The following is a 9,889-nucleotide window of genomic DNA, read 5'->3' as shown; positions in this document are numbered from 1 at the left end:
TAATTGGATTTTAAAATAATTATCTGACAACCTGTTGAGAGCCTAAAGACAACTTCTAAGAGAAGCATAGTTGAAATATTCATTGAATCAAATTAAGGAATACTAAGTAATCATGTATACTATGATGTAAATGTATTCTGTACCATTAATATCTGCTTAAGAGGGAGTATAGTTATTAGTAAAATCATTTTCTACATCATGAATTTCTCAGAACTTCTCTTAGGACATCAACAAGATCATTTAGTTGATGTCATTTATATCTCATAAAAGATCTAGATACTTGATCTGTAGAACTTCCTGGAAGTCTTACGAAGTTCGACTACCAGGACTAGTTTTAGCACAGCAGTTGTTTGACAGTCATCTCCAGAGCATGGCTTCTGGAGTCTGGCTGCCTAAGTTCAAATCCCAGCTCTGCTATTTTTAAGTTATATGACTGTTGGCAACTTACCTAACCACTGTCTCAGCTTCCTCATCTGTTAAAATGGGGGAAATACTAGTAGAACTGTTTTGAGGATTAGGTAATACACAAAGCATGAAGCAGTGCCTGGGACACAGGTAATACAGTAGTTGTTAATTGTTACTTCTGTACTCATAAAATACTTGAAGACTTAACTCATGTAGATGAAAGATATGTACAGCCTTTGTCTCTGAGAGTAAATCACTTGGATGGTAGGGGATAAGCACATCAATTTAGAATATTTCTGTTGTTTAGTAGATTCAGTGAATTCACTAAACCTCAGTGAATTGTCACTAAGTTATTTTTCACCATTCCCTTTGATCAAATAAGGTCAGTTAACTTCTAAATTTGGCCTATTGAACAAAGTACAGCAATAGCAACTACAAAATATTTACAAGTGTATAAAGGTTTTGGAATTTATTTGCCAAACCAGGTGCATGCAATTTCCACAATAAGGCAGGCTCAAAACAAGTCTTTGATATGTTTTATTAATTAGTTCATTCTTTTAAAAATACATTTATAAAAGGTATGAGAACAAGCAGTAGTGTTTCTTTTCAAAAGACTGGATTCCTTATTTTTGCAATTGGCTGCTGCAAAGCCTTAACTCTACATTCAATGTTCTAACTATTCTTTGAACAGATTTATAGACTGTACTTAAAAACACTAATCTTCAGTTTGGGAATACCTAATAGATACAGGAATAGGATATGCAGTCTGGTAGAATGTAGATGGGACTGGACTTTGATTAAAAAAAAACCTGCATTCTAATTCTGGCTTTTTACTAACTTGTGAATATGATCTTTGTCTACTCAATTATTTGATGCCTTGGTTTTCTCATTTAACAAAGATAGAAGTACAATAAAGATGAAGATGTATTGCTAAAATTAATTAATACCTGCTTAGTAAAATAAGACGGAGTTGTTACAGATGGATAGTCCATCCTAATGTAACCACAAGTCTTGTTTTACCTAAGTTTCTACCCATAAAACTAACATCTGTTGTAATAGAGATTTGATAGGAAATCCCTTAATTTCCTTAAGAAACTATATCCCATATCCAATGCTCTATGTAACAGACTCATACAAGGTTGAGATGCTGCAATATCATCCTATTCATATCTAAACTCTTTAAGCAAAACCCTGGTAATAAAAGCCTTTGAAGTTTCAACAAAAAAAACTGTATCAGTATACAATTTATACATGGGAAACTGTACTTAAAATGTACCTTCTCCAGTCTCCAAAGGATTCATCATAAAATGAGCTTACATTGGAGGTGAAAGGTATCATTTAAGTATTAAATTTTATTAACTTACTTCTTTGAATGTGTCACTAAAGCAGGTGAATGCTGGGTTTTGTTTTATCCTGAGTGTGGCTCACAGCTGGGAACTATAACACCTTGATCAAGGTTTGCCTCATTTTCCACTGCTTAAAACAGGCATTGAGTCCTTAGTATTGAGGGAATGACATTATCATGGGTCAGGTTTTTCTTGCCATAACTTGGTCAAAGGAAATATATCCACTTGTCTGGACTAGTATTAACAAGACATTAGGAAAAAGGGGAACATTTTATGAGAAGAAATAATAGACTTGGATATTAACAGTAAATGTTGTAATCAAAATGGTATTTAAAATGTGTTCAAGTAAAACACTGTAATAAGAGAAAAACCACAGAACTTAATATAAATTATAGCTTTATTTTTTAAAAAGATTTTATAAGTCTGTCACAACCTCAAACACATATAGGTGAATTATTTATTCCTCTCTTCCATCAGATGAGGCTTATTGTGTCAAATCCTCTGAAAAATATAAGTAAAAATTATTTTTCACAAATATATATCCCCTATATTACTCAACTTAGTTCTGAAATTTTCTCCTTATAAATACTTTAACACAGCTGCTAGTGGTAGGACTGTGTTGTGCAGCTGCACATAGCTATAATTTTATAAGTCTGCTTTACTTTTGCTAGCTCCCTGGTTCAGCTCCAAGGTCTAAATCTTATAAATGGTTAACTGGGCTGCCAGAAAAGCCCACTGAATGCATCCTGTAGTGCTCTGTGACAAGCAAGAGAAGAAGTATAGCCTCCAGCAAGGTCCTGTGGTGAGGCAGCTCTGACATGGTTTAAATACCTAAAACAAAACAAGAAGTGTAGCATTGATATACAAAGCAAATATAAATAGGTAACATTTTAAAAAGCAATAGTAAAACTGATTCAAGTTTTAAAGAGGAATTCCGAGATTGAAATATTCAGACTTTTATTATAAATAGATTATTATCTTTCAAAAGGAAACATACCAACTGTACATGGAGTGCCTAAACTAGTATTAAATTACATAGCAAATTACCACGGGGTCTAAAAACAGTTCTGAAAGAGGTTTCAAAAATAATTCTAAAATATTCACTGCTTCACAATTTTCAGAGCTGATTTGTTTTGTTGGCTGTTTTTTGGACACCTAACTAATGCTCTCCTTCCTGGCATATGCTTAAGAAATACACAGTATCACAATACTATTATAGTACTGATATTTCTACATAAATTTGTTTTAAAGCAAACCCTCAATAGCTAAACAAATGGAAGAGGGGAGAAAACATATGAGTTACTTCAAAAGTACTTTAATATTCCAAGAATATATTGTCTCATTCCTTGCAGGAAAGGAAACATTAGAAAATTACATGTTGAAGAAATCTCTGAGACTGAGCCTGAGTTCAAAATAATGTCTGAAAAAGTAAATACAGAAAAGTCTCATTGATCTCAACAATATAACAGTACAATTTTTTTCTGCAACCACACAAAGTTTTTTTAAAGCAATTAAACATTTATATCTTGACAAAAATAGACAAAACAGGCCTAAAAAAAATTGGACAATCTAGACAAAGAAGGGCAACTTAGCATGACTACTAACACTTCTGGAAACAAATAATTCCAGCTTTCTTTTAATGCTTAGTTTAAGAAACTAACTTGTTTCTTCAGGAAGTAAAGGAGCTTCACCCACCTTAGAATTACTGGTATGGCAAATGAATAAATCAGGTACCAGAACATTTTAATAACTTGGAACCTTTTTCACTCATTCATTCAAACTTCCTGTGTGTCAAAATCTTAATGCATGAGCAACTTATAACTTCTAACATAACAAGTCTGTTTTTCATTTGTATCCATGTTTAATAAACCTGTGTAGCTAAAACATATAGAGCAATATAAGAGTCCAGTAGAAAAAATGGGTCAAGGTAGAATGCAGCTAAGTTCCTGGAATTAGCTATAATTTATTCACATTGCCACAAATCAAGGTTTTAACTCAATTATTTGCTTCTCTGCCAAGGGCGAAAGGGGAAAGCGGAAGGAAGAAGAGAATATTTATTGAACAAAAACAAAAACATTTTTGATAGTATTTTATAGCCATAAAACATATCTCAGATCTTTTTTATGTAGAATACTAATGTACTGTATGTTACTATATATAATTATATACATAAGATACTAATATATTAAGTGTAGTATAAAAATATAAATAGAAAAAGGATGAAATAAAAATATTTAAATAAAAGTTCTGGCTGGGTACGGTGGCTCACACCTGTAACCCAGCACTTTGGAAGGCCAAGGTGGGCGGATCATCTGAAGTCAGAAGTTCAAGACCAGCCTGGCCAATATGGCAAAACTCCATCTCTACTAAAAATACAAAAACTTGGCCGGGCGTGGTGGCACATGCCTGTAATCCCAGCTACCCAGGAGGATGAAGCAGGAGAATCACTTGAACCCAGGAGGTGGAGGTTGCAGTGAGCCGAGATTTCGCCACTGCACTCCAGCCTGGGTGACAGAGCGAGACTCTATCTCTAAATAAATTAATCAATGAATGTTTTAATATTTTCTCCATATACTGTATCTTACATATCCTCATGGGACACATCCCACTTTAGAGACTACTGTTACTAATTAGTCATTGTTGTCTGGGTGTGGTGGCGCACACCTGTGAGCCCAGCACTCTGGGAAGCCGAGGCAGGTGGATCACCTGAGGACAGGAGTTTGAGACCAGCCTGGCCAACATGGTGAAACCCCGTCTCTACTAAAAATAGAAAAAGTAGCCAGGCACGGTGGCAGGTGCCTGTAATCCAGCTACTCGGGAGGCAAGAGAATCACTTCAGTCCATGAGGCAGAGGTTGCAGTGAGCGGAGATTGCACCACTGCACTCCAGCCTGGGCAACAGAGTGAGACCCTGTTTAAAAAAAAAAAAAGAAAAATAGTCGTTGTTAAACTCTTGATAGAACCTTAGGTCGCATAGGATTGAAATAGGGATTCACCACACCTACCCCATGGCCATAAAGTTATCTGCTTATTACTTTCCAAGACACAATAAAGTATCAACTGTTAAGATTCTGATGCATGAGAAATGAAGTAAATGTTAAGTTACCTCGGAAAGGTCTAAAAATTAACCTGGCTTCACAGGGAATTCAGTAACTATCATACAAATAATAAGTGAGTAATATTTTTATAGGTAACTTGGAAATGAAATGTTCCATTCCTGATACAAGTTTCCAGCTAATTTTTATCCGCACACCAGATGATGATGTATCACCCTTTCCTTTCCTCAGATCCTCAAAAGAAAAGCATAGTCTTAGCTTCAATAGATGTTCACTTATGGTAAAATTCAAGCACCACAGCAGAATGTTTGTCAACCTTGAAAAGCCAAACATCATAAATGAGAATTGGTTTTCATAGCTGTAATACAAACCACCGTGCAACTAACTGTTTTGATTCATCACATTTTGGTACAGCTTGCTTCTGGGAAAGTTGAGTCATACCATATCTGGCTTGGCAATTTGAGCATAAACTTGCAGTGTGCATACAGCTTTTTATATGTTATCCTGAGAAACCTGAAACAGCTGCACTGCTGGCAGGAAAACAGAGGACCACCAGTAAAATATTCAAAACAGTTGCATCTTTTAATTTATGGCCATGTTTCCATAAAGAGTATATAAAACAGTTCAGCTTTATAGGTAAAATGTTATAAACAGTCATACTCCTTGATGCCATAAATGTGTAAAAAAAGTTTTATCTAAATGATTAGTGCTTGAAAATAGTATTTCTTGAACATAGTCATAATCCAGAGTAATGAGCAAATATTTTTAAATTTGACTTATTAATGCTAAGTTGTACAATTCTCACTGCCAAAACCAAGTCAATTAAAATTTCTTTGCATAGCACTGAAGAAAATGCCCTTCCCTTCTAGCAATCATTTACATTAAACATGTCTGTGAGTATGAGTCGTTAAGAGTCCTGCTTATTTACTTTGCTGTTTTTGATCTCTAGGGCTGCACAAAACTGTTATTGTGAAGTATTCCAAACAATTTTCACCACGGCAACCTACATTAATGCCAATAAAAAATAAAACAAAGTTCATTTTTGTTATTCAATTGTGGGCTTTTATTTTTTAAGTATCTTAATGTTCTTAAACCCTTTAATTATTGTAGCATGTCAAAGTATTTTAAAGAATCTGCCACATTGAAACAGCACAATGAAAATTTAGTGTTTTCTGTACTTTTCTACCTTAATCCACATCTGTGTTTTTATTCTTTCATGACCATTACAAGTACATCACTGAACAGGATTCCTGGGGTTTCTGGCAGAAGTCAGTATCATTTCATGTATACCTTTATAAAACAGAATGAGGAAGAAGTCTTAGCCAAATTTACTTCCAAAAGTCAAGCTCAGTTGGGTTTGGGAGCCTGGAGGTAATTGCTCTGACTATTTAGCCAATCCCATGACACTATTCCTGTTTTTCATGGGTTTATTTTAAATATGTGTAAATCTTATAAGCAGAAACCAGGAAAGTAAAAACGAGGTTTGCTTATTTTGGTACCTATACCTTATTTTTACTGAAAGCAGACTAAACTCAAAGACTTAAAAAATCATACCTTTGATTATTTTCTTAATAAGGTCAAAAAAAGTATGTTTTTGAAAGCATGTCTAAGATAATTCTTGTACAAAGGACATCTTATGCCCTAATTTATGCTCTGTCTAAAGCTGCCTTCCTATCCCATCAAAATCCCTTTCAAACAGACCTTGGAGAAGAGGGAGGGAAAAGGAGCAATGGATCCTGAGAAGGGCGTAAGATACGATTAAGCATTAGAAAACCACACTTGAAGGTTTGTTCCTGAACGTTGGTTTCCTACACTGTCATTTTCTTGTGTTATATTTTGCAGCTTTTGCTCCCAAAGAAAGTGGAATAATTTACACTTAGCTTCAGAAAGACTTCAGTTTCTTAGTTCTTTAACATAGGAGTGCTTCTGAGATTACTCTTTTCCTATTTCCCTTCCTTTAAAAGCACTATATTGACCATCTGGCTGAAGTCTTGGACTCAGCTCGTTTTAGTGCTACTTTGAGTTCTCAGCTAGGGGCAGAGGGCACGGCTTGTCACTCAAGACCAAGAGGCAAGCACTCTTCCTGTCCAGTCATAGTATGTTTGTGACAATCCTTAAAGCACACTGGCTTGGAATTAATATTGAAATGAAATGTAAAGTTCATATTAGTTTCCTCCACCTCAAATTACTGGGCCCTATGGAGAGTTAAAAACTTGGATTGGTTCAAACTAAGAAAGGTAGTGAACTCTAGAGACTAAGACTTTCTTTTTACAAGGTGGCCCGTTTTTTTAGTCTTCATTTAAAGCCTTCATGCATTAAACAGACTATTTCCAAACAAATCTGTGTCCTAGCCCACAAAATTCAAATCTAACTGCCATTAAGAGAGATCAGCCAGCTGATCTCAGCTATCAAGACCCACAGCTCTTGTAGGAAGTTCAGCCAAAGCTATAAAGATTTACATTAACAACCTGAAGCCTACCTCAGTGAGATTTAAAAACAACCAGAGCAACAGTGCGCTCACACAACTATCACTAAAAAGCAAAAACATTCTGAAAACTAGTTAATGGTTAGGTGTCTTAAACTAAGCACAGTACCAGAATAATAGACAAACTGTTTATAGAGTGGTAACCATATATTCTAAGATAAATGAGAAAAGACACTACATGTCAGAAATACTATTCATAATTCTGAGGGCAGCTTGGTTATAAAAATACATGGCCGGCTGGGTGTGGTGGATCACGCCTGTAATCCCAGCACTTTGGGAGGGCGAGGTGGGCAGATCACGAGGTCAGGAGTTCCAGACCAGCCTGACCAACATGGTGAAAACCCGAATCTACTAAAAATACAAAAATTAGCCGGGTGTGGTGGCACGCACCTGTAATCCCAGCTACTCAGGAGGCTGAGGCAGGAGAATCGCTTGAACCCAGGAGGTGGAGGTCGCAGCGAGCCAAGATCACGCCACTGCACTCCAGCCTGGGCGACAGAGCGAGACTCCATCTTAAAAAAAACAAAAAACAAAAAACATGGCTTCATGAAGTCCAAACAAAAATGTAACAAACTTCCACAGGGAGTCATATGTTACTCTTACACTTTACCATCTAGCCAGCTAGTGAGAATACAATTTGAATAAACTAATAATAAAACTGAATTCAGATTTACATCAATACACTTGGAAAGAGAGTGAATAATTATGCCAGACATTTAGACCAATCAAACACCAAAACTCATATTTGGAAATTAAAAGACACATGGTTTCCAAATGAACACAATGCTTTATTATTACTCATATTTAATAACTGAATATAGATTGCTCGGAGAAGACTTTCTGCCTTATAACTGGAGTATAAGTCCAGTTATACTATAACTGTGTAATTTATTGCTATCAAAGAGCACACCAGGTATTTTGGATAGAACAGTTATTACTGACAGTTAATATAATTACATAATGAAAGGATTACTTCCTTGATTTAAGTGTGAACTATAGAACACACAGAAGATATAGCTACTTAAGTATAATATATTCTATGAACAATGTTGTTGGTAGTGCTGATTATCTCAAAGGATAGACCTCTAAGGATAGATTCTGTCTATATACTACATACATTTAAACACAGGAACATCTCAGGAACATGGGCTATGAGATAGATAGAGCCATGAAAAACAGATAATAAACAGTAGCTAATAGGCCAAATGATATTTGATAAATTTTAAGTATATTCTTCCAAGTCAGATGTTTATTTCCACAAGAGATTAATACAATGTTTGTCTAATTTCAGTATTGCCATTATATGCTTAGATGAGATTACACAGAAAAATGGCATAAATATTGTTTTTATTTTTTGATTCTTAAAACATTATGATACTCATTTCTATTAATTTATTCAGAATAATGACTGGAAGAGACAGAGTAAGGCAAAGTTTCATTAAAAAATCTAAAAATAGCAAGTAATATGAGCCTAGATTTTGTGTATCCCAGTGAGGAACAAGTGTCACTTCTTGGAAATTCAGTAGATATTATAAAAATAAATGTACTAGCTTCTGAATTTCTTTGGTAATATTCCTTAGAAAACCTAGTGCCTGATTCTGGTTTGTCTAATGTAATTTTTTACTAGAAATTCCATGTTAGTAACAGCTATGTGCCAGAATTTTCATCATATCTTTATAAAGGCAGGATGAGTAATTTATCTCCAAGAGCGAGGGGACAAAAATGCAGAAATTTAGATACATGCAGCTCATTCATTCTCAAAAAAAAAATTACTGAGAGCCTACTATTTGCCAGGTATTGAAGTAGCCCTGATAATAAAACAGAGAACAAAGCCTTCATGATCTCATTGACCGTATAATCCAGCAGAAAAGAAACATATTAAATAATGAATATTACAAATGAGAAAGTAGGGCTTGATGAGTGTGGATAAAAAGAGAAGCCAACATGAATAAGATCAGAACAGGTTTCCCTAAAAAAATGACAGTTAAGCTTAGATCCAAAGAGATAAAATTAGCTAGGAAGGCAAGGGGAGTATAACGGTGATCCAGAGAGAGGGAAGAACATATATGAAGGAGTAAGGAGACACAGTACATATTGAGAATATAGGGGACAGGTGGTTTCAGCTCAGGATGAGGCTAGAGATGTAGGCAGAAAGTACACAAAAGATGGCCTTATAGAAAACGTTTAAAAACTGTGAATTTTATTCAAGGGCACTGGGAAGGCACTGAAAAGTTATTATTAGAAAGCTGATGGCCGGGCGCGGTGGCTCATGCCTGTAATCCCAGCACTTTGGGAGGCCGAGGTGGGCGGATCATCTGAGGTCAGGAGCTCAAGACCAGCCCGACCAACATGGAGAAACCCCATCTCTACTAAAAATACAAAATCAGCTGGACACAGAGGCGCATGCCTGTAATCTCAGCTACTCGGGAGGCTGAGGCAGGAGAATCACTTGAACCCGGGAGGTAGAGGTTGCGGTGAGCTGAGATCGCACCATTGCACTCCAGCCTGGGCAACAAGAGCAACACTCCGTCTCAAAAAAAAAAAAGAAAGAAAAAAAAGAAAAAAGAAAGTAAAAAGGAAACCTGATAATGTAAATGG

General features: G+C 35.6%; 1 protein-coding gene across 2 annotated transcripts in view; it reads right to left on the bottom strand.

The window, feature by feature from the left end:
- Positions 1-2,130: 2,130 nt before the first annotated feature.
- The window catches only part of MNAT1 (MNAT1 component of CDK activating kinase), a 232,817-nt gene continuing 225,058 nt past the window's right edge, over positions 2,131-9,889 (bottom strand). The window contains exon 8 of one of the 2 annotated variants that reach the window (XM_001167724.7): positions 2,131-2,582. In XM_001167724.7, coding sequence (XP_001167724.1) covers positions 2,462-2,582 — 121 coding nt within the window. In that variant the 3' untranslated portion in view covers positions 2,131-2,461. The remainder of the gene's footprint in view (positions 2,583-9,889) is intronic. The other variant, XM_016926179.4, reaches the window with a different exon arrangement.

Source organism: Pan troglodytes, chromosome 15 (assembly GCF_028858775.2).
Source record: "Pan troglodytes isolate AG18354 chromosome 15, NHGRI_mPanTro3-v2.0_pri, whole genome shotgun sequence".
In the NCBI taxonomy this organism is placed as follows: Eukaryota; Metazoa; Chordata; class Mammalia; order Primates; family Hominidae; genus Pan; species Pan troglodytes.
Note: the sequence above shows the minus strand (reverse complement) of the source record. Positions and strands in the feature narration are given on the sequence as shown.